At 43.6% G+C, this 23987-nt stretch overlaps 1 protein-coding gene and 1 long non-coding RNA gene across 3 annotated transcripts in view; one reads left to right on the top strand and one right to left on the bottom strand.

Annotated features, from left to right (window-relative positions):
* The window catches only part of LOC310828084, a 196602-nt gene extending 179800 nt beyond the window's left edge, over positions 1–16802 (top strand). The window contains exons 2-5 of the long non-coding RNA XR_014556625.1: positions 3391–3442; positions 9394–9501; positions 10553–14654; positions 16611–16802. This is a non-coding gene — a long non-coding RNA (uncharacterized lncRNA). The remainder of the gene's footprint in view (positions 1–3390; positions 3443–9393; positions 9502–10552; positions 14655–16610) is intronic.
* Positions 8512–23987, bottom strand: part of ZNF804B (zinc finger protein 804B) — a 304870-nt gene continuing 289394 nt past the window's right edge. For both annotated transcript variants that reach the window (XM_083704636.1, XM_083704635.1), the window contains 2 exons: positions 15743–15873; positions 8512–14091 (listed from right to left, as the gene is read on the bottom strand). In XM_083704636.1, coding sequence (XP_083560762.1) covers positions 10575–14091; positions 15743–15873 — 3648 coding nt within the window. In that variant the 3' untranslated portion in view covers positions 8512–10574. The remainder of the gene's footprint in view (positions 14092–15742; positions 15874–23987) is intronic.

Raw genomic sequence — 23987 nt, 5'->3', positions numbered from 1 at the left:
TTCTCCCACTGTTAATACTTAGGGCCATTTCAGCCATCACAGTAAACCACGGTTCATCATGACAGGAGTGAGCCACAGGAAACCTTGGACATGCACGCTCCCTCTTCCTCTGTCATTTCACAGGGAAGGGCTGTAGTTCAGGGGTAGAGCATTTGTCTTGTACACAGGAAGTCCCAGGTTCAATCCCCAGCAGGCTCAGATAGGACTGAGAAAGGACTTCCTTTTCTGATACTGCAGAGCTGCTGCCAATGAGTTGGACAGTTCATTGGTCTGAATTGATACAAAGCAACCTCCTATGTTCCTTCTGTCTAGCAAGACTTCAAGGAAAATATTAGAAGCTAATGCTTTCATTGCAAATTAACTGTAGTTAAGCAACCCTAAAATGATGACCATCAGCCTGAATTGCCAGGAGGAGCACCAGTGAAGTCGTACTCCCTGGTTCGGATTTCAGTACAGCTCCCTGAAAATAGATGGAAACGTGAAAGTGGAGGCCATATTCATTCTGCCCTACGTAATACGAACATAGAATGTTTAACTTGTAAAGGGCCTTCCTGTTATGTATATCACAATTGCTTTGTAGTTAGGAGATGTGGGAATTTGAGCCCTCATCTCCCATGCTCACATCTAGCACTTTCTCAGCTAGGCTACTCCCCCTCTTCGTACCTCAACACTTTATGGCAAGAATGCTAGATTAAAAACCTCCTGGACTATGTGCAAAGACTTGTAGTTTATAGACATGGTCTATCTAATCATGCAAGTCCTATTGACCTTAATGTGCATTGTGTCTCTAAAACTCTTAACTTTGGGAAATGACCCCCTTGCAAGTACCAAATGAGTATGTTTATCCTCCTTTTAAATCCAAATGAGCAACATGGAAAGGAAAGAGCAGAATGCTTGATGATCCAACTTGTTAGTGACTGAACAGGTAGGGAAAGTACTTTGAAAAGCCTGGTTCTGTTTATAGTCATTGTTTTCTCTTACTAGTATGGGTGTTGAAAGAAAAGGAAATAGGCTAAAAGGACATTTAAAACAGGACAAGGTGGGTTTTTTTAAAAAAAAGATCTCTGAAATAATAGTTTGATGCTAACATTAGAGTGCATTAGAGTGTATTAAGAATTATATCACAGCCATTTCCCCTATTGAGGATAGTGGAAAGGGCAAATTGATAAGACAAAAAGCAACCTCAAACAACAAAATTATAGACAAAATAGAAAGAAAACCAAGTTGCTTATATTTCCAGTTGCAAGCTCGATTTTATGTTGTTAGAAATGGAATGAAGTTGCCATGAAAATAAAATGACCCCCTATCCTATATACTTCTGTGCAGAAGTAAGTCCTAATGAGTTATCCTGGAATACTACTACTACTACTACTACTACTAATAATAATAATATAATTTTTTATTTATACCCCGCCCTCCCCAGCCAAGGCCGGGCTCAGAGTGGCTTACAAGCAATAATAAAAACAAGATGAATGGTTACAACTTAAAAACAAAAATAAAATACATTAAAATAATGGAACATTAAAATATTAAAATGTAGCCTCATCGCACTAGGCTGAGGCATTTCCTCTGCAGCTACCTTAAACTGTGTTCTCTATTATGGTTTCACATCATGGACCGGGTATGTGGAATGATGCAGGGAAAGATGGATGGGCTTGTCTTGCAGATGAAGGCAACGGTGATCTTGATGGCCAAGGCCCTTAAAAAAAAACCCTGATAAGCTTCTTTAGCGCCATACTAAATCCTGTCAGGTTCAGTAGCAGTGCAGAACTGCCCTTGTGCAGGTAGCATCACTGTGGCTTACCTAGATGAAGATGGGGCAGGTTGGGGCACCAGGTCAGGACCAGACAGTTGCACAGGTGGTGCCATGGAACTCCCGCCAGTGCGGGTATCGTAGCCAGTCACTGCCACCAAATCTGCTAATTTCAGTTTCTCTCTTTTCAAATCTTAAATTCATTTATCCACACTCCTGTATCAGTTTGCATTTTTTAAAGTCCTCATGACAATCCATCAGCTCTCTATTGCAAATGTTTCTTAATGTACACCTTTGCAATCCTGCCTAGTATACCCAGTTTTGCAAAACAATTTCCCCTGAAACAATGCATTATTGTACGTTATTGTCACATTTTCCCCTGCATTTTAATGGAATAGCGTACCCCAATATATATCAAAAGGACAGTGGAGTTTAGGTTCTCATACTTTTTTAGAAAGTACAAAAGTGACTTACAAAATGGACAGACTTTCATGAATAATATAGCCTGGCTTTAAGCTCAGACTCCTCAAGTACCATCTCACTTGCATAACCGGTTCCCTTGGATGTGAAAATGCAGCCTGAGCTGATTCCCTGACATGTGTTCCTGTGCAGCTTATTCCTTAGTTAATATACCAATACACCAGTAACTCCTGTGCCTTTAGAGCTGCTGGAGAGGAATATGATTCAAAGCAATGAGACAAGCAGCCAGATGTGACAGTTACATTTGGCAATTCTGTCCTGCTTACTCATAGATCAAGAAGGAAAGTGAAGGGAGAGTTAGAGAAATTTGGTTTTCCCCATGAATAATTTCTATCTAGGTAGTCATTGTTTATATAAGCTAGACATTCTTCCATGACAAATCTCAGAGCAGTGCAAGTTATATAAACCAAATCTGCCGCAGCGTTCAGAAGAATGCTGGGTTCTCCTTTCCTGACACCATCAAGCGTGTATTTCTATATCATGTGGTCAGATCCATATTCCCCACATAGATCCAGCATATGGCTCTGTACATTTTAGAAAATTTTGGTGCCAATGGAGTTCATCACTTTGTGCATCTTTCAGGAGACCCAGTTATGTTTGGCTCTGGTACTTCTCTGGTATAGTGATGGTGAAAGTCACAGAGGAAGGAATACAGCATTGTGTTGTTACAAATGTTCTGAGAGTTTCATAGGGCAAGCAGAAATGTATGCGCTATCTCCCATTCACTCCCCACTGCATGCTGCTCTTATAGGACTCCTGACCCCCCTCCAGTCAAGGGAGGGGGGGCTAGGAGAAGGGAGGGAAGCCTCATACAGGCATGGCCAAACTTGGCCCTCCAGCTGTTTTGGGACTACAACTCCCATCATCCCTAGCTAACAGGACCAGTGGTCAGGGATGATGGGAACTGTAGTCCTAAAACAGCTAGAGGGCCAAGTTTGGCCATGCCTGACTAGTAGCAATCATTGTGTGGGCTTCTGCTAGCAGGACCAGTTAGTGTTTGTTTGTTTGATAAAAAGCAAAGTGGCTATAAGCCTGATCTTTATCACAAAATAAGGACGGTTGGCAACAGGGTCCCCCCTCACGTAACAAACAGGCAATGGTGGAGAACCCAGAACAAAAGAAGATTCTTACATTTATACCTTTTAATTTCCATACAGAACAATGAAAACAAGAGCCGTCAGACGAGGCGCGGCATGAGGGATTAAATAGGTAAGTGGTAAGCCAGAAGAGGCAAATGCTTGTTAATTGTGGTTTGTCGACACTTGGTTCATGTTATTATTTGACAGGCGGTGTACACAAAGGTGGAGTAAGCAGGGGCAGAGCAAGGTGGGTGCAGGCCGCCCCGCGCGCCATCACGGGGGTGTGTGTGTGTGACAAAGCGCCTGGTGGGAAGCATAGCCTGTCCCCTGGAGGTCCTGGGATCACAGCCACCGGAGCTGGGAGCGACCCAGGGGCGCCCGCAGGCGGGTGTCAGAGCTGGAGGAGCCCTCCCCCCCAAAAAAAACAACACTCCCGGTGTGGACCAGCGCCACAGGCCCCCCTCCCCCCACCCACTGCTGCCCCAAATCACAGCTGACAGCTGTCAGCATCCCCAAGCCCTCACTCCCAGTAGCATAGTAAGGTCAGGTGGTACGATCCAAAGCAACAGCAGGGAATGCAAGAGAATGGGCCGCCCGGGGTGGGGGAGAGAGAAGCCAACCCGCACCAAAGGTGCCACCCCAGGGAGGAAAGCGGGCGGCCCCCCAGGCTCCAGCCCCCGCCCACTTCGCCTTGCCCAGTTTATGGAGAGACGGCCAGCTGCGAGCGCCCCTGGATCGCCCCCTAGCCCTATTGTCAAAAGCCAGGGACTAAGAACAGAAACTTTCCCAAACCAGGCAGGATGTTGCTCAGGCAATGTCACTGCCCAAACAGGAAGTGTTTCACAGTCCCCAGGGCCGGATTTAGGTTTGATGAGGCCCTAAGCTACTGAAGGTAATGGGGCCCTTTATATGTCCTGCTGTCCTTTGTCAACAAAAAATTGTTCGTTTTTTGTGTGTTAAATATATGCAATATGGTAATTTATGGACCTAATAGGTATCTAAAGCCATTTGCACATAACAAAATATGTATGTTATCAAAGTAATTGTTGAACTGAAATACAGTTAAGAAGTATATTAATAGTGAAATACAATTAAGAAGTATATTAATAGTGAAATAATTATTAAGGTCTATTGTATGTAAGTTTTATTTTGTTTTTTATGTTGTACTTTGGAAATGTACATCCAGGTTTTTTTCCTTTACATTTTTTTGGGGCCCCCAAGAAAGTCGGTCCCTAAGCTATAGCTTGCTTAGCTTATGCTTAAATCCGGCACTGATAGTCCTTCTTATGCAGGAGTGCCCCGTGGCAGAGTCAGTCCAGAGCTTTAGAATACTTCCGTGCTGGGGAAGATATTCAAACAGTTGTTCTGACAGTTCATCCTATATAGTATCAGCACACAGATCACGAGTTAAATGGCTTATGACAGTAGCCACTTGGTTTATTCAGAAATGCAAGAACAAATTGAGATGGGAGATGTCAATTTTTGCAGTAGTTCCAGGTGTTGTTGCCATATGAGTTCTGCACAAGGAGTGCCATCAAACAGAGCCTTTAAAAAAATGCCCAGCTGTTTTTCAAAATTACAGAAGTCAGATCCAGTAGGGTGATTCCAGCTCAATAGAAAAAGGAGGTCTTTAGGAGGGATGTGCTTTTCAACTACATTTCTTCTTCAGACTTTACCGTATTTTTCGCCCTATAAGACGCACTTTTTCCCCTCCAAAAATGAAGGGGAAATGTGTGTGCGTCTTATGGGGCGAATGCAGGCTTTCGCTGAAGCCTGGAGAGCGAGAGGCGTCGGTGCGCACCGACGTCTCTCGCTCTCCAGGCTCCAGGAAGCTATCCGCAAGCCTTGCACGCCTGGAGGGAGTTCCCCCGGGCGCGCAAGGCTTGCGGGCGGCAGCCTGCAGCGCGGAGCACGGGGCGTCCTCCGGAGGACGCCCAGTGCTTCGCGCAGGTGTCCGCTAGCCTTGCGCACCCGGGGATCTCCCCCGGGAGCCGAAGGCTTGCGGGCGGCAGCGTGGAGCACGGGGCACCCTTCGGAGGCCGCCCCGTGCTCCGCGCTGGTGTCGGCCAGCCTTGCGCACCCGGGGGATCCCCCCCGTGAGCGCAAGGCTTGCGGGCAGCAGCCGGCAGCACGGAGCACGGGGCGCCCTTCGGAGGATGCCCCGTGCTCCGCGCTGGTGTCGGCAAGCCTTGCGCACCCGGGGGATCTCCCCCCGGGAGCGCAAGGCTTGCGGGCGGCAGCCGGCAGCACGGATCACGGGGCGCCCTTTGGAGGCCGCCCCGTGCTCCGCGCTGGTGTTGGCCAGCCTTGCGCACCTGGGGGATCTCCCCCCGAGAGCGCAAGGCTTGCGGGCGGCAGCTGGCAGCGCAGAGCACGGGGCGCCCTTCGGAGGACGCCCCGTGCTCCGCGCTGGTGTTGGCCAGCCTTGCGCACCCGGGGGATCTCCCCCCGAGAGCGCAAGGCTTGCGGGCGGCAGCTGGCAGCGCGGAGCACGGGGCGGCCTTCGGAGGACGGCCCGTGCTCCGCGCTGGTGTTGGCAAGCCTTGCGCACCCGGGGGGCTCGTGGGGCGCCCTGAAACAGAGGGCTCCCCATGCTGCGGACTGTAGCCTGCCGCCCGACGTGCGGGGCGCCCTGAAGCAGAGCGCCCCTCGCGCCAGGCAGACATGGGCCAGCCCCACAAGCTCGGGGGACAGCGGGGAGGCGCAGCACCGCCATCCCACTGTTCCCCGACCTGGTTTTGGGGGGGAAATAAAGGAAATTTCCCCCCCTTTATTTCCCCCCCCAAAAAAGTAGGTGCGTCCTATGGGACGGAGCGTCCTATGGGACGAAAAATACGGTAGTTCTCAAAAGGCTTTCAGAATAACACCAAATGCAGCATGGTGCAGCAACGTTACATAGGTGAATTTAGGCATTCATAATACCCTTAATTTCAGCATGCCTTTCTTAGCACAGGATGAGTCTGGAAACCACAATATTCCAGTGAACAGTTTGACAACTTTAGGACATACCTGTAGTTGATTTTATTTGAGGGAAATAGACTCAGTTGGTATTCAGTGAATTTGTTTGCCCATACTTATTTCCTTATGGACATCATTGATTCACACATATCCCTTACTATGTATGGAACAGTTTTCATTAATAAAAAATTAATAAGAAAATATAATTTATTATATTGCAAATGGCAAATGCATTTGCTCTGAAAGGTTTAGAGGTTTTGGGGAATGAAATATTGATTTATCATGTCATCTAGTTTTAGATGTGCACACAGAAATGGAGGCACAGATAAACTGAAGGACTGCCAGACACTGCATCTTGGTCTCTGATCTGAGGGTTTACATCTTAGTCATAGTATCGTTATGGTGTGATTTGTCAGATGGTAGGGTGTGCAAGGCAGACGCAATCCCAGTGTTTGTTCATAAGCAGCTAAAAGTAGTTTTAAGACACAGAGGTGTAAATTACAGTGGTACCTCAGGTTACAAACACTTTGGGTTACAGATTCCACTATCCCAGGAGTAGTAACTCAGGTTAAGAACTTTTACCCCAGGATGAGAACAGAAATTGCACGGTGGCAGCGGGAGGCCCCATTAGCTAAAGTGGTACCTCAGGTTAAGAACAGTTTCAGGTTAAGAATGGACTCTGGAATGAATTACGTTCGTAACATGAGGTACCGCTGTACCCCCCCCCCCCCACTAGGCAACCTTATCCTCAGCCCCTACTGGATTGTTTAGGACCTAAAGAAACTAGCAGTGGCTGAGGATAAAGTAATGATGGAAGACGCAGCCTCTGATCTGGAAAGGTTTTGCAAAAGCACTCAAGGTGGATATGTAGCAAGGCCAGTGAAGGTTGTGGCTGCAGAGGGAATGTGGTCTATGGAGAGTTCCAAGGCTCAGATAGAAAGGCCTGGAAGGCCACATCCTGCTACCAGGCCTGAAGTTCCCCACTTGTGCTTTAAAACTAAACTTATTGGGAGCAATCAGGTGCCAAAGAGCAAGCACAAAAGTCTTTGCAGGATTGGGTATCCTAAACTTTCAAGCGTACCATCCAAGTGTCCCAGTTTTCCAGGGACAGTCCCAGAATTATGAAAGCCGTCCCAGCTTCTGATTTGACCTCTATTTCCCCTGCCGGTGCTGCTGCGTCTGAGCTCAGAGAGGAGGATGAGCCAGTGCTTGTTCTGAGCAGCGATTGTGTATCCCATTGCCCCTCCATGGCCACTGCTGCCGGCCTCCTCCCTCAGGCAGCTCATAGTGGCAAGGAGTGGGAGAGGCTGCTCCCACCAAGGTTTGCCCCACGTGTTGCGCTGGCTCTGAGGGGCAGGCATAAAGGGGGGTAGCAAAGCAGAGGGCAAGGAGTCTTGATGTTTTTTAAAACTGCTTTGTGTGTCCGTGTCTAATCTTGGCCCTTTGTATAATTTGTTTGTTGGTGTTTGCTTGCTTTTTGTAAATCCACCAAAGAATAACATGGAATTAAAACAGGATTAAGGGGTTTTCTCAGGATGGTGGAGGGTGTGTGTGCCTCGTTGGTGTAGTGGGGGTGACACTTGCCTTTCTCAAAGGAAATGCTCTGCTTTCTGGGGGGGGGGATGGGGCATCGAGGAGGGTGACTTTGGGGCAGGAGTGAGAAATGTCTGTACTATCATCTGAGGAATGTTGGAGGGCATGCATTCAAGCAGTTGGTAGTCCTCTCTGATGCTTTTCTGATAATTAATACGGAAGTAAGTTTTTCACGGGAATTTGTGGTAGGATAATGTTGTATTTCTTTCATGCAAGAAGGATATAATATATAAAAGCACACAAGAAGCATTGTTGGTAAAACTGTCTTGTGACGTATAATGATTATATCTGCTTTAGTTCAAATGTTCAAAAACCCTGTGTGTTATCAATTAAATTTAATATTAAATGAATACATAAACTATTTAATAAATCCATTAAAATAGTTGTAAAAAACACATCAGTGGTGATTTTTTAAATAAAAAAGTAATATTTATTTATAGAGCCATTGAATCAACTCTAGTAACACATGCTTTAAGAAATTTCTTAAAGAAATAGCCTAAAATAATTCAGCATTACAGCTTCTTGTCTAAATCAAACCCATTTCAGTTCTGTAGATTGAAATACAGAGTATGTTTGTCTCATCTGCATCTTACTTTGCTGCTATCTTTTGGTATGATATTTAAAAATGCATGACTGACGCTCCTTATGTCATTAAGCATTTTTATTGAAAAAAATTATTGCATGAAACTACATTCCCAGGAACAACTTGAATAATGAAAGGAAGAAAAAAAAGCTGCATTGCATGTTCAATAGTGCAATTCACTTATCTACTGTATAATTAATATAAAACACTTTTTTTTTACAGAGAATACAAAACAAATAACTAGTTTACAGGTTATACTAGCCAGAGTATTATTTAGTTTCAATATAAACTAAACACTTTGAAAAATGAATCAAGTGGCATATTTATTTATTTGTTTGCTTTTTTTGCAAAACTGCATAACAAACAGACATATTCAGTGTTTTACAGAGAGGCTTTCATAACAGGGAAACAGTTACATCTGGTTGGTTGATCTCGCCTGATCACTTTTGTCCCTCTCCTGTACAAAGTGAAGTTTCAAAACTAACCCTAGGTGAGATTGAATTGGAATTCCATCTTGTAATTGGTGGAAGATGCAGCTGGGGAAACCTGGGTTTGTTTGTTTTTTTTACTTTTATAGAATGCAAGTTGATCTGGAAGCTGAATGCATGTTGAATCCTTCTAAGGGATGAGCTTGGGGCAATGTAGGAAATCCATGATCAGACTAGCTCACTTTTTACTTAATGTTAAAGGCCAGTGGAGTGGGCAATTGGATCAGGGTCTAGACATCAGGGGGAGAGAGAGGAAAAACCCTTCCTTCCAACATTTTCCTGATTTAAATTGCCCACCTTTAAACCTTTACACTGGAAAATAGCAACTTCGAAAGACAACTTCAATAGGGGAAATGATGCAGGTAAAAGGCTAACCCAACCCTCATTTAGTGCTGATACTGTCTTAGGGCGCCTCCACATCTCTTTTTAATGTCTTCTTTCTGAACTGTCTTGCTGCAGGCTCAGACACAGTTCTGTGTGGATCACACCAGCGGGTGTTCATGAAATATACTTTGTGGCTTGACAAAAGTCCATAAATAACCCCTCCCTCCTATTTTACTTACTGGGGTAAGTACCTCACTGTCTGATTAACACATATCTTAAAATTAGCATCCTGAAATGAATTGTTTTACTTAGAAAACATCTCAACGTTTGAATGGAATTGAGTTTCAAGGAAATAAGATGCGGGTCAGAACTTACAATTTGCTGTACTTTAGTGGCTATTTGGAATGGCTGCATCTTCCAGTGTTTGGGGGTGGGGGGAGGGAGTTCTTACAAACCGAGATCATGACAATTCTTTCCACCAGACCTGCTCACACTGGTACTGACAAAAAGGTGTCGTATTATGTAGTTAGAAAGCCAAGTTTCACAACATTTCAGATAGGGACAAAAAATGGTCAGCTCACCACAGAAGAGGTTTCCCCTATCTGAGAATGCCTATGTATCATGTGAGGGTTTGACAGATGTGTTTGCCTGGAGGAAAAGGGCTTCTCAACCTGGGGGGAAGTGCCTCTGAACCTTTCCAGAAAAGCAAAGAAAAGCGGGCTTTGCTCCCATGCATCCTCCAGCTGGCCCCAGAGCTTCAACTATTTTGAGGAAGAGAGAAATGGGACAGCAGGAAAAAATGGGTGTTTTGAGGCTTTTTAGAGGGTTCTCCCCACTTTATGTGATTTCGGTTATGTGCATGGGGGCCTGGAATGTAACCTCAGTGTATGTGGGAGGATGCCTGTACTTCTTGTGAAAACAATTAAAATGTCCACAAGCCTATTACAGCATAAAAGGCTGTATGAACGCTGTAGACAGCCTCTGCCAACTTGATGCCTTCCAGGTGTTTTGGACTACAACTCCCATCAGCCCCAGCCAGTGTGGCCAATGGTCAGGATGATGGGAGTCTGATAATATCTGGAGGGCAACAGGTTTGGGAAGGCTATTATTGTAAGGAATGTGAAAATCAAATTAACAATCATGTGCTGCGTCAGCCAGACCTTGATTTCCGCAATGTCTTTCATAAGATATGCAATTAGGCTGCTGAATGGGAATTGTCATTCTAAATTGCTTTTGGAGCGTAGGACAATGACTTTGCAATTTTAAAAGGGAAACACCTTCATTTCCGTTCCAGATAACCAACACCTCCGACCAGGTCAGGAACGATGCTGAAGTTCTTGAGTCTGGAATAATGGATGGATCAAGGGGTTGAGATGTACGGCAGAAGATGCGGCTGCGTTCAGCTGTGGCGTGAACAGGGTAGGAATAAAGGCTGCGTGGGGCAGCGGCGGGATTGCCAGATGGGATGGGTGGATGGGAGTCGCCGATACGAAATGGAATGGGTGTCCCGCCAGGAGCGCCGAGTGCGCGGGCACGAAGGCCGGAGTAAAGGGCGAGAGTGAGAATGGAGCAAAAGGCGATGGTGAGAATGGATGTATATGAGTCAGGGAAAGATGGCTGCTGTGAGGATGTACTCCGGTGGACAGGGCAAAGCTCTGCAGCAGCGTGTGGCGGAGGGTGGCAACAGAAGAGTGCTGCTGAACAGGGACAGCTGGGGAGGCAGAGAAGGCAGCTGGCCCTGGGGCAGGCACAACCTTGAGATGCTTTGCCACAAGCTGTTTCTGCATATGCTGCTGAGCCTGCAGCTGAAGAAACCTATATTTGTCTATCTCATCTGGGGAAAAGGTTATAGGCTGCTGCGTTAAAGGAGAGGGGATGCACTTACTGTACGGCTCAGTCTTGTTTTCTCTTTCACCGGATTTATGCATAGCACTGGCAGAGTAACAGTTCAGATCCCCTTCCACTCCACTCAAGTCTACACCTGCATGGTGTTCTTCTTTGGTCTCTGTTAGGTTGGGAACAGCAGAATATCCATGAGAAGGAAAAGCACCAGGAAAACCATTTGGCACCGAGACACAGCTTTGTAGTAGGGGCTGCATTTCACCAGCTAAGAGATCCGGTTGATGCTTTGTTGTGGTGTCCTGTGCCATATCCAGGGCCTGATAACCTAGGTCGTTAAGCAGGCTATTGCCATAGTTAGTGCTAGCTGTCAGAATAATATTATCTATCGCTGAAGCTTCGGCTTGCTCTGTGCCTGTGCCGCTTTCCACAGAGCCAGTTCCATTGTTCCACCTGCTGCTCGTATCAATGTGAAGGGCTTTCTCAAGCAAAGGTAACATTGCTTCACTATCCACTGATGATGCACCTTTAACACCTGGTTGACTATGGGGGAGATCTTTCTCACATGTATTTGAAAAGCTTTCAGTGTTCTGAGTTTGCTCCTGGTTTCGCTTTGATTTCACCCTCTCTAAAAGGAGTTTGGCGGTTAATGACTTCTTCCCCACTGCTTTCCTTCCTAAGTGGTTGATGGAGCAGCTTCCAACTTGTTTTGATGGACAACTTTCATTCTGGCAGTCTGAGTGTGCAGAGTCTGATTTTCCTGGTTCAGCTCTGTCGGTGCTTTTCATATCCTTTTTGTGTTTGTTCCAGTCATGCACCAATTCTTTTGCAAGGGATCCTGAACTGCTGGCTCTTGATCTGGTGCAGCTTGATGATCTTTCGCTGCTTCCTGAATCTTGGGTGGAAGAACCTTTGGAGCTGCTGTAGCTCCTGCTCCTGCTGTGTTTACAAAGAGGGTGTCTGTTCCTGCTTTGCTTTGATACATCTCTTTGTAGTAAATGTCTATATCTCGAATGTCTTTGATATTTTGCCATATGCCTGTGTGCACAGTTTCTAGATCTTTGACTTGTTTTGTTGAAAAGGCAGCCCCCATCTGCATCATCAGAAGATGAAATGCAATTGTGCTTTTTGTGTTTACATTTCTGCCTTTCAACCGGCTTTTGTTTCCTTTTGCAGCAAAAAGGCAGATGACTTCTGCTGTGATCACTTGATCTGTGACTAGAGTAGCAACTAGCGTAACTAGTTGCACTGCTAACAGAAGTGTCAGAATAATTAGACTGTCTGTCAGAAAAGGGCTTTTGCAAAGGAGTGAATTTCCAGCAACCAGCAAAATTCCCATTGCCTTCTTTTCCCATGGACTCCCTGGGTGAATCTAACTTGTATCCGAGAATGGAATCTTTCCCGCTGTCACTTATGTCACTGCTGCAGGTGACCAAATCCAGGTCGGTTTGTCTTTGGGCATACATTAAATCACATTTTGCACATTTTTGCTTCTTTGTCCTAGACACCAAGGGATAAATGCAAAGGTTTTCAGTTACTTCCTCCTGTAGAGTTTTTTCACAGTTCTGCAACTGCTGTGCTAAAGATCTCACATGCATTGTTGTGTGGGGACTTGTTGCTCTTGTGTAACGCCTTTTTGAGCAATCAAGGGGTGCAGGCACTTCAGGTAGGTTTTCATTCAAATCATCTGAGATGTACTTTGGAGCACTTTGACTCATTTCATTCTCTGTGTCTGAATCCAATTTTGGCCGGGACTTTTTGAGGCTTAGAGCTCTTTTCTTCTTCTTTGGCTTCAAAGACTGATTATCTTTTTCACTGGACAGTTGCTTCTCAGTTAGATCTGAGGCATCATTTCCATCTATGTCCATAGCTCTTGTTGAGTGCTCATTAGGACTTTCTTCGTCGACTTCATGATGCCCACTTTCTCTATGAGATAAGGAGAATCGAAAATCAAAATACAATGGATTACAACCATAGGAAATGGAGGGTTCAGTTTTTGTAAACAAAAGAAGTTCTGTGGGCCACCGTAAGGCTGTCCTGCCATCTTTGCTCAGTACATGAAGAAAAGGCAATGCTTTAGGCTTAATTTCATGAACCAGTGCATTATCCCTAGGCATTTCAGCATCTGCATTGACAGCTTCTGTACAATCAGAAGATTGTTTGAATACACAGGGATTGTAGTTTCCCTCACATTGATGTCCTTGCTCAGATGATCGTTGGGCTAAGGACTCAGAGACACATTCTGGTAACAGGCCATCACTGTGCTTGTAAGTGTTTTGCTGCATACAAATGTTATTTGTTTGGCATTGAGGTTTAACAATGTTTTCCAAGGGTTTCTGGGTCTCGTTCAACTCTCCTCCTTGTTCTTTTGCACCAGGAGACCCAGAACAATCCAAATCTGGAAGATGTAGTTTGTCTTTACGAAATGAAGTATGAGTTTCTGTTTGCTCTCTGTCCTTGTACTGATTGTTTTCTTTCTGCAGTTGATTTTTTCGAGCCAGATTACAGGAGGCGAAGCTTTCTGGGTGACTTTGAACGGTGCCTAACCGTTTATGCACATTTGCTTTCCTCTCGTCCCTCATATGTATACACGCACGGCACTCTTCGGGAGTCTGCTTTGCTTTATGCCGAGGGGATCTGATGCAGTCATAGGCTTCTTCCATGTTCTCACTGAAAACGGATGCTGATGACTCGAGCTTCAGGTGGACTTTTTTAGAGAATGAAAAGGACACCCCGGCCCGATTGCAGCCATTGGTGCCACAGGAGAATGCGGGGGAGATGTGGCTTCTAAGGAAACGGTGTGTCTCTATGCAAGACTGGTTCTTGCTCAGCAAAAGTTCCTGCTGCTTCTCTGAAGTGCTGCTGGTGATGCTTTTTCCTTCAGCTGTATTCTTGACTTTGCCTTCTTGAGCTAACAGAAGTTTATCTTGTGGAGTCGGCTCTTTTTCTACAACCACTTGGGGAGGTTTAAACGCAGGTCTGCATTCAGCAACGCTGGAAATAAATGACATAATAAAATCACTTGATTTACAAATGAATGTTAGATTTCAGAAAGTAGTCATTTTCACTGAGAAGTATGGGGTTCCATCCAAGGCATCTGCCTGCCTTTGCCCAAGCAGGTGGGCTGCGTCTTTCCTCCTGGAGCAACCCACTGCCCCAAGAGGAAAAACACAACTCACCTGTTCAGGGGAAGGCAATCTGAGCTGCCAATACATCATGGCAGCTGTGGAGCCACGATGTATTGTCAGCTCAAAAAGTCTGAAACCACTATTGCGATGTGCAATAAATTGGAGTATTGCCCAGCTCTAGAACAGACATGACTAACCTAGATTCATTGATTTCAATGGCTCTACTCTGAATAGAACCTACTTAGACACAGCCTGAAGACTGCACACTGTGGCAGGCGGACCACAGTCTGCAGAGCACATGCTTGGGATGAAAGAGTTCTCGGCTTCAGTCATCTCCAGGTGAAAGATTTCATGCGGCAGGGAAAGAAAAGGTGATGGAGAGTCGCTGCCACAGCAGACGTATGCAAGATGGACCAACAGACTGACTCGGTATAAGTAATTGAGTGATACAGTATAAATTACCTACTGGAATCCTCTCTATTTCTGTGTTTCTTTCACAGTAAGGATGCTATTTTAGTTCCCTGGAAGGAACTATTTGGAGAGTTTGTATATGTGCAGAGAAATGAAAATAAGGATTTCTAGACTAAGCAAATAAAGATTTGGGGCTTATTTCCCCCCTTTTCCTAGCAATTTTTACTAATTGCTAAGAGCATTAAACTCAGATCTGTTTTAATAAGGTGAAATGCTCTGTTAGTGAAATATTAAATATCAGATCTGAGAGAAACAGGAGGCCAGTTTCATGCACTTTTCTTCTTCTCCTCCAACATTACCTGAACCCTTTCAATCTTGAGAGGATGTGTAAGTGACCATAGAGGAGAAGGGGCAAGAGGGGATGTATTATCCCATTCCAGAAGCATTCAGAATGATGCTTCTGGTCTTACTGAACTGGTGGGCAGTGAACCTGCTATTACTGTGTGGTAAGACAAGGAGACAATGTAGTGGTCTGCCAGGTTCCTTCTCATTCCATTTACAGTGACAGCAATGCAGGATTTCTTATGGGTTTTGTGATGCTGTGACATCATTACACCAGTGAGATGATCTCTGATTAGTTTGGCTCACACAGCAAGGAAAATCTGCCCCCCCCCAACTAAACAATAATGGTGCCCAAGCAGCTGTTGGGAGGGACTACAAGTCTGAAAAGCATGGGGGAAAACAGGTTGTTTTTTTTTTCTGAGGAGGGGATAATTTTCTCCAAATCTTATGGTTTTGGACTGAAAATATTTGCTCTTGAAAACTCAGCACAGCACTATTTTTTTAATAAAAAAATATGTCTGTTCTGATCAGATTAGAAAAAGGATAAAAAGCCCCAGCCTTCAAATGCCAAGGAATTAATGCAGGGATTCCAATTTTATGGCAAGGATGTTTTGGCATCACTGATAATTTAAAAAGGGCTTGCAGGGCATGTGATGATTATCTGTGCATTATATAAAGCAGGAGTAAAGTTACCAAGATTTCTTCTGGGACTTCTAGGGGGGTGGATATGAGATTAAAATGTAATACAAGTTCCAGATGCTTACCATTCTGACTGCTTCCGCAGCTCAGCCAGCTGATGGAGTCGCTTGAGTGCTTTTTCCTGTTTCTTCTCATCTTTCCAGGATTTTGAAGCCACGTTCCGTGCAAATTCCCTTTGTTTTAGCTCTTTCAGCCTCTGTGCAAGAGAAGCACAAGAATAAAAGATGATGCATCTCTTCATAGCACGTTGATGCTTTTGTGTTTCTACACATAACCAAACAAGATACAGGAGGCAAAGCTGATAAAATGCAATTATAATGTAATAAGTAATCCCCAGTGAGCAGAGGGGTTGGGGGGTATATTTATCCGTCAGCTTGACTCAAACTCACATCTCTGTCTAATGCACTTTATGGTAGAAGAGCTGCATCTCCAGACATGACTGTTACAACCAGATGCAACAGGAAAAACAACAACAACCCAGAAAGCACCTAGAGCAGCTGTAGCATTAGACTGTGTACCAGAGGTGCTATGCACCCTGAACTGGTTTTGTGGGGTGGCATTTGAAATTTCCCTTGCAGTCTCTGGCAACCTGGGACCAGAGCACTGCAGTTTTCAATTGCTCAAGGAACTTGGGAAGACACTGCTTAAGGCATTTCCCCCTTTTCCTAGCAATTAGAAGATGCAAACTATTTTCCAGTGAGAATGCTGCATGCCAGGTCATCACTGATGGCGTAGATACTAGCCAATAGGTATCAATTTTACTCACACAGGCATATGAAATAGCTCTTTTGTATTATATTGGAAAAGTGAGGAGAAAACAAAGTCAATATTTGGTTTGAATTGTTCCCCCATAACCTAAACCATTACAGCATAAAGCTATTTGGCTCCAACAACAAATATATGAATTTTTGGTACCATTGCTTCTTTCTCAAGCTCCTTGAAAGATTCCATCAACGGTGTCTCCGAAAAATTTTACACATCGCTTGGGAAGACAGGCAAACTAATTTCAGTGTACTGAAAGAAGCAAAGATCACCAGTGTCGAAGCAACGATTCTTTAACATCAACTTTGGTGGACTGGTCATGTTGTTCGGGTGCCTGATTATCATCTACCAAAGCAAGTACTCTATTTCATGGACTTTGAAGAAGCACAAACTCAGGGTGAAAAGGAGGACGAGCTAAGAAGGAGGCACATTTGGCAAACCCTCACTGTGATCAGCTGCCACCCAGAAACCTATGTCTCCACTGTGGAAGGACGTATGCATACAGAATTGGCCTCCACAGTCATTTATGGACTCACTGTTAAGACCGTGTTCATGGAAAACAATCTTATATGGTTACGAGTGATCACCAAAGAAGCAGCAACAGCAATTAAATAATTCCTACTTTTAAAACCCGGGTAGGAATGGGGGAAATTATAAGAGTAGGATACTCTGCATATGGCTTATTTGGAAACAACAGATATGCACATATTAAAGGGCAGACAAATCCCCCCTCTAATACTGTCCATATGCATAGTTCTATTCCAATCAAGTATTTATGGATATCCCATGCTGTTTGTTTCAGGTGTCTTATGGTTGATTCCATGCCTTGGCCAACCATATTTTACTATGCAGTTTTCCATGAGAATTAGTTGACCTCAGATGTGCTTGCTTGAATGCAATCCATGAAATAAATTGTATTGTTCAAAATGTACCCAAATGGAACTAGCTGAATAAATCTTCAAATCTTTCTCCAAACAACATCCACAAATGGCCCAGCTGAATGGGCACAAAAATATGGCTAACCATGTACGCAAAAGATGCTAAGCTCACTAACAGGAGCTGTTGAACAGTATCGAAATAATTGAGCTCATCCATAAGGGTGCTCAAGCAAGGTAGAGAGCTTGGGAATTAACATACATTTAAGTGTGCAATTACATTTTTTCATGCCATTAGGTACCTAACTGGCTGGCTAAACCTAGTCAAATGTGCCAAAATATGATTTATTTTACAAAATTTGACTCCTTTGTTCTTTGGTTCCTATGAATAACAATTGCAAGACATTTGCAGCCTGATTGTACCAGCTATTGCATAGGATTAGATGGAAGGACTTCTGCACCAGCACAACCTGTGGCATTACTTGGGTACCATAAGACCATCCAGGAGATTAGCAAGCATAGGCACATATGACAATATCACATTGCTTGAATTAACTGCTATTTGTATGCAAAAACACAAGACTTCATAGGGAGGTTGAGTTGGCAGGCTGGGCAAGGGGAGGGGCGGGCATCACTTGGTCCCTGTCAAAGCCCACACCCCTATGGACATGCACATTTGCACCCTGGAAGTACACAGAGCTGATGCACACCCTTGTCTCATACTTAAGTCCACATCCAATAAACCTGGATCATTCCTAAGTTTCATAACATGTGATGTACACTGCAGAATTGAGCATTGGTTTTTTAAATAGATTTAAGCATGCTTACATCTACACTTTAGCCCGAGATATTTTCTTGCCATTTCAAGTCTCAATGCAAGTGCAGAAAGCATTGAAGTTCAGCAAAGTTTTCCCCTCTTCTGTGCAATGTCCCAGCTTTGAATGGGATAATATGGAGCTCTTATATAGACTGGAGAGCCAACATTTGGTTGGCCAGGTGACACAAGCCATGCCTGCATCTGATTGGTTGAAACTAGCCAATTGGCAAGACTCATCTAACCCCCAAATGTACTCCTGCTTCTGCATCATATTTTCCACTACTTTGCTAGTTTTGACTGTTCTCAAATGTTTTAAGAGAAGGCTGGAGTCCTATGCATTCTTGCTTACTAGATAGAAAGTCTTACTAAATAAAGTTGCTTTACATCTGAGTAAAAATGCATCACATTGGGCTGGAAGGATTTCCGGGAATTATTCAAACTTACAATTCCAGTTTTACATCTTATTTCAAAGGTGGATGTACATTTTCTTGAGAAAGAAGATGTATATTAGACACAAAACACAATTTTAAAATCGTTTTACGTTTTCCAAATTGACACAAACCATGCATTAATATAGTAGAGCCAACCGCGTAATTTGTAAAATGTCTTCAAAATCCCAACCATAAAATGACTATGATAAAATTATTAAATAGCATAATTGGAATGTATGTCTGAGGCATACAGCATTAGCCATTTAAGCAACTGGCAGAAAGAGCAGTAAGAGAATTTGCTTTCACCATGGTAACTGGCATTCTAAAAATAACTTTGAACGGCTATTAGTTTTCAGGATTAAACGTACGAGAAAGGCAACTTTAAAATTAACTGATGCATTTCAATTTGTTCCATGGAATCGCGATTTAATAATATTGCTATGAAATTTAAGTGAGTAGATGCAATGAGCTTTGTAGTAAATTTTGCACAGTAGCACCCACTTGTCTCCCACTGCTATTCAGGCCCTATCTGGTCATTTTCTGTCCCAGGGCAAAGTTCCCTCTCTCTCCAATGGGACACTCTCCAGAGAAATCTAAGGGCTTATCACCTAATCAAAATAAATGGGACTCTGTCTAGTTCATGGGATGAGTGAACCATCCTCATGCATGCAAATGATGGTTATGCCAAAGAAAACTTAATGTAGGACTTTTGTCTCCAGGTTCAGCTGCAGGTTCCCAGAAGTATCTCATTTCTACATTCTTTTCAAGATGTCACAACAGTGGAGGCAGTTGTTCAGTGTTTTACTGTCAGGGATAAGGAAGGAGTGTAGAGTAAGGAACTATTCAAATCAATGTGGCTCCTAAGATAAGTTAACAGAAAGAAGCTCACAGAAGGAGAGTTCCCCACCCATCCCTCATGTCTATAGACACCTGTGTCCCAAAGACCAACTCTGGAGGGTCACATTGTTGCTCATTAGTTTGTTCTCATGGCTCCTGAACAACTGGGGCCTGGAGGCTGCCATGTGAGAGCAAATTACCCCAAACAGGACTTGGATCCTAAAATGATGTAAGGAAGTTCACAGGATGAAAGTTTACCATCCTCTCCCTAGCAATCCCCTGCTCACGTTGCTCGGGGTAGGGGCTCATAGGAGAGGCAGTGGTAATTATGTTATGTTATGTTATGTTATGTTATGTTATGTTATGTTATGTTATGTTATGTTATGTTATGTTATGTTATGTTATGTTATGTTGTTATGTTATGTTATATATTATATTATATTATATTATATTATATTATATTATATTATATTATATTATATTATATTATATTATATTATATTATATTATATTATATTATTATTATAGGGACGCGGGTGGCGCTGTGGGTAAAACCTCAGTGCCTAGGACTTGCCGATCGCATGGTCGGCGGTTCGATTCCCCGCGGTGGGGTGAGCTCCCGTCTTTCGGTCCCAGCTCCTGCCCACCTAGCAGTTCGAAAGCACCCTTAAGTGCAAGTAGATAAATAGGTACTGCTTTATAGCAGGAAGGTAAACAGCGTTTCCATGTGTTGCGCTGGTGCCAGTTCGCCAGAGCAGCTTCGTCACGCTGGCCATGTGACCCGGAAGTGTCTCCGGACAGCGCTGGCTCCCGGCCTCAAGTGAGATGAGCGCACAACCCTAGAGTCGGACACGACTGGCCCATACGGGCAGGGGTACCTTTACCTTTACTATTATATATTATATATTATATTATATTATATTATATTATATTATATTATATTATTAATATTAATATATTAATATTATTAATATTAATATATAATTACATCTGGCTGGGTTCCCAACAGAATTAACGATAATAGTAATAAAAAAGTGATAAAACATCAGACATTAAAAGCTTCCCTAAACAGGGCTGCCTTCAGATGTCTTCTAAAAGTCAGATAGTTGTTTATTTCCTTGACATCTAACAGGAGGGCGTTTCACAGGGCAGGCGCCACTACCGAGAAGGCCCTCTGCCTGTTTCCCTTCTCGCAGTGAGCTGGAGGTGTATGTATGGTGTCATACATAATTGTTGGGGTGAAATCACAGAAATGCAGAGTCAGAAATGACCACCACTGTCATCTAGCCCAACCCTGCAATACAGGAACCTTTTACCCAAGGTAAGGCTCGAACCCTCAACCCTCAGATTAAGAGTCTCGTGCTCTACCAGCTTCCTTCATTATTAAGGGTGGGGGAACTCCAGGTTGGTCCACATCCACCTGCTGTAGGGATACCCCTGTCAGCATGGAGCTTCTTCATCTTCACCAAGCCTTGTCCCACTCCAATGAAGCCAGTGCCACTGCTGCTGGGGATGCCACTGCCTCCCTCTTCATGTGACACTGCTGCCGCCTTGACCCAGGTGGCTTTTGAGGGGGGTCACAGATGGCTGTGAAGTAGAAGCAGGGACAAAAAACATCCATTCTGTGAACATTTTAAAGCTAACTTTTCTTCGGATGCAAGTCATGGTGACCGATGCTAGTGTTAACCTTCATATACCAACTCCTTGTTTTATTTTGCCTATTTTATTTCTAAACACTTATATCACACCCTACTTTCTACTTAAGGAGTCCAAGAACTCAAAATACAGAAATAATATTTCAAAATAAAAACCCAATTTAAACCCACCATGTTTTTTTAAAAACAACAACAACAACAACAGAGTAATAATTCTAGTGCAGGTTAACAGGAGACCAAAAAAACACCCAATCATCACCCAATGGCCTTTTTGAACAGCCATGTCTCTGCTATGTTTTATGGAATGCTACCAAGGCTTTTGGCTGTGTACATTTGGTGAATAATAATAATAAAAAATGATAAAACGCTGCTCATTTAGTGATCTCTGGTGATAGCAGAAATTTCCAGCAAGAAGCTGGAGCTGTACTGGGAAAGGGTCCCAGGTCACCTTTCAACTGGCACACAACTGTGTCTCCTGGGAAAAGCTTCAAGAAACCAGCTGACACGAAAAGTACCTGCTGGTGGTCATTCATACCTGCTACTATAGTTGTGTGCTTTTGGGAAATGCCTTTGTTTTAAATTTGCTGTCTGGGATCTAATTAGGTCTTCAAATGAGTTTCTAATCTTTTAATTGCTCCTTGGAATTTTGTGTGTAGGGTGCACTTTCCCCCCTTCCCTTCCCTTTCTGAAACCTTATATTTTGTTTACACGGTATCTTATTTTTCTTTCTTCACGTGCGCAACCTCCCTGCCAACCTCCCTAAATCTGAATTATTTGCTGTTAAAAGGGAAAATGGTTGAGTTTAAATACCAAAGCAGAACTACAATCCCTTTAAAATATGCACCTGCACAGATTCAACATGCTGATAGTGACTTAGTATCTTTTTGGCTTAGGGGAGCCACAGTGATATGGAAGATTATGTTGAAAGACAAGGAGAAATAGGGCAGCTGAATCCTCTTCAAGTTGCTCTTTCATTTCTGAAACAATATGTCATTGTAATTTTGGAGTATTACTGGGATAGCTCAGGAATAACTTTGTGCAGTGGGATGAACTATAGAAAACTGATACATTGAATGACAAACATTTCACAGCCTTTGATTAAACCACATCCTATTCGTTTCACTTGACTAGTAGATAAATACAGTTGCATATATATTGCTGTTCTGCATTCCTTTTCAGGCCAGTGTTGTGAATGCTTTATTTTAAGGGCCTAATTGGCTTCTAGCCCAAAGATAACATGCTGACTTCAATGACAAAGATCCCAATAAGGTAGGATTGTGTGTAATTACCACCTGTTTTGCTTCTGCTCATGGATTCAGCAGCTTATCTGCATGGAGTGCTGGCTGATACAGTAAAGTGAATGCAAACTATTGGTCAGATTCAGACCTGGCCTTCCTTTGAGTAGACCCAGGGAAATGAATAGGAAAAGTGAGCCAAGTAGGTTTAAATGGGCCTACTCTAACTGTGTTTGTTTGGATCCGACACATTGTCAGAAAGTGAATGCCAGATAGTTCTGAGAAGTCTGCATTTGTTGAAGTGTATTCTGGGAAGTTATATGGAAGAAAAAAAACAGGCAAGAACAGTAGAAGAGCCCTGTTGGATCAGACCAAAGGTCCATCAAGCCTTTTTGGATCCAGCAGTTGCCTTCAGGTACTGAAAGCAAGGCACAAAGGCAGAATTTGCTCATTGCTTCTCCCCAGCATCTAATGTACTCCCCAGCATACTGCTTCTGAACATGGGCGATGACCATGTTTAGCTACATTCCACCCTCAAAAGATATCCCAATGATAAGCAACCTCTCCAGTCAACCAACAGGGTGGTGCTGTTCCTTGTCCTCAAGTGTTTGAATAAGGTTCTGCTATTGTATTGAAGTGCCTTATTGCATATCTTAGGGAACTTCCTAGAAAGAACTGATCTATGCTGGAATCCTGTGCTGTTGGTTTTAACTCCCGCAACACAACTTTTAATGTGTGGAGCTGGCTTAGGAAAAGCCATCAGTGGACTAGATACATAGGAAGCTATCTGTGCACATGAAAATCACTGTATTCCAGCTGTATGATAAGAAGGCTCTAAGGGATGTTGCTATTGCAGAGAGCAGTGGTCCATAGAAAACAGATTGAATCAAAGTTGCAAATGTTAATTGAAAATGGAATGGGAATAAATTGATTTTTGCACATGTAAATTCTCTCACTTCCTTTAACAAGTCATGCACTGTCAACCCCATGCAAGGAACTGCCACTAGGGCACTGACATTTCTCTTGCCCATTGGCCACGCTGATGTGACAGACAAGAGTTGGAATCTAACAACATCTCGAGGGTCACAGGCTCCTCATTCCTACAAGCAGTGGAGAGCACACTAGTCCCTTCCCAACTCCAGTAGGAAAGCACACTTAATTGTGAATTATTATAACTAATTATATTGTTTTCCTTACAAGCTGGGCTTGCTCCTCAAGTTCTTCTGCTGAGGTTCTTTCTGAGTGCTCCTACTTTGGATGCTGGCTGGCCACCCAGGGCTGCTTTGTAGTATTGCTCCATCTCTGAAATTCTTTCTCCAAATACATTTGTCAAGTGTCAACTTTACTTTCATTTAGAAATCCAACTGATTTTTTTGTTTTGGTTACTCGAGCTTTTGATATCACACCATTTAAATGAGGAATTTTAACTAATGAGCTGCTGTTTTAACCACTGTTTTGTGAGCTGTGATTTGGTCTTTGTGGAGAAATTATTTTTGATTAACATTATTGCCCTGTCTTAAATATCACCAGCTGCCTTATAGTCATTGAATATTAGGATATTTTTAAAGACAAGTATCTGGCTGTAATTGTGTAGTGGTATGTTACTGTTCACACCCCCCCCCCTCCATGTTTGTCTCAACAGCCTTCCTGGAACGAGTATGAGGCCTATACACATCTCCCCTCGCATGCTGGTTTCAA

This window comes from Podarcis gaigeae (genome assembly GCF_964106915.1).
Source record: "Podarcis gaigeae genome assembly, chromosome: 12".
Lineage (NCBI taxonomy): Eukaryota > Metazoa > Chordata > Lepidosauria > Squamata > Lacertidae > Podarcis > Podarcis gaigeae.
The sequence above is the reverse complement of the archived record's forward strand: the minus strand, read 5'-3'. Positions and strand labels throughout refer to the sequence as shown.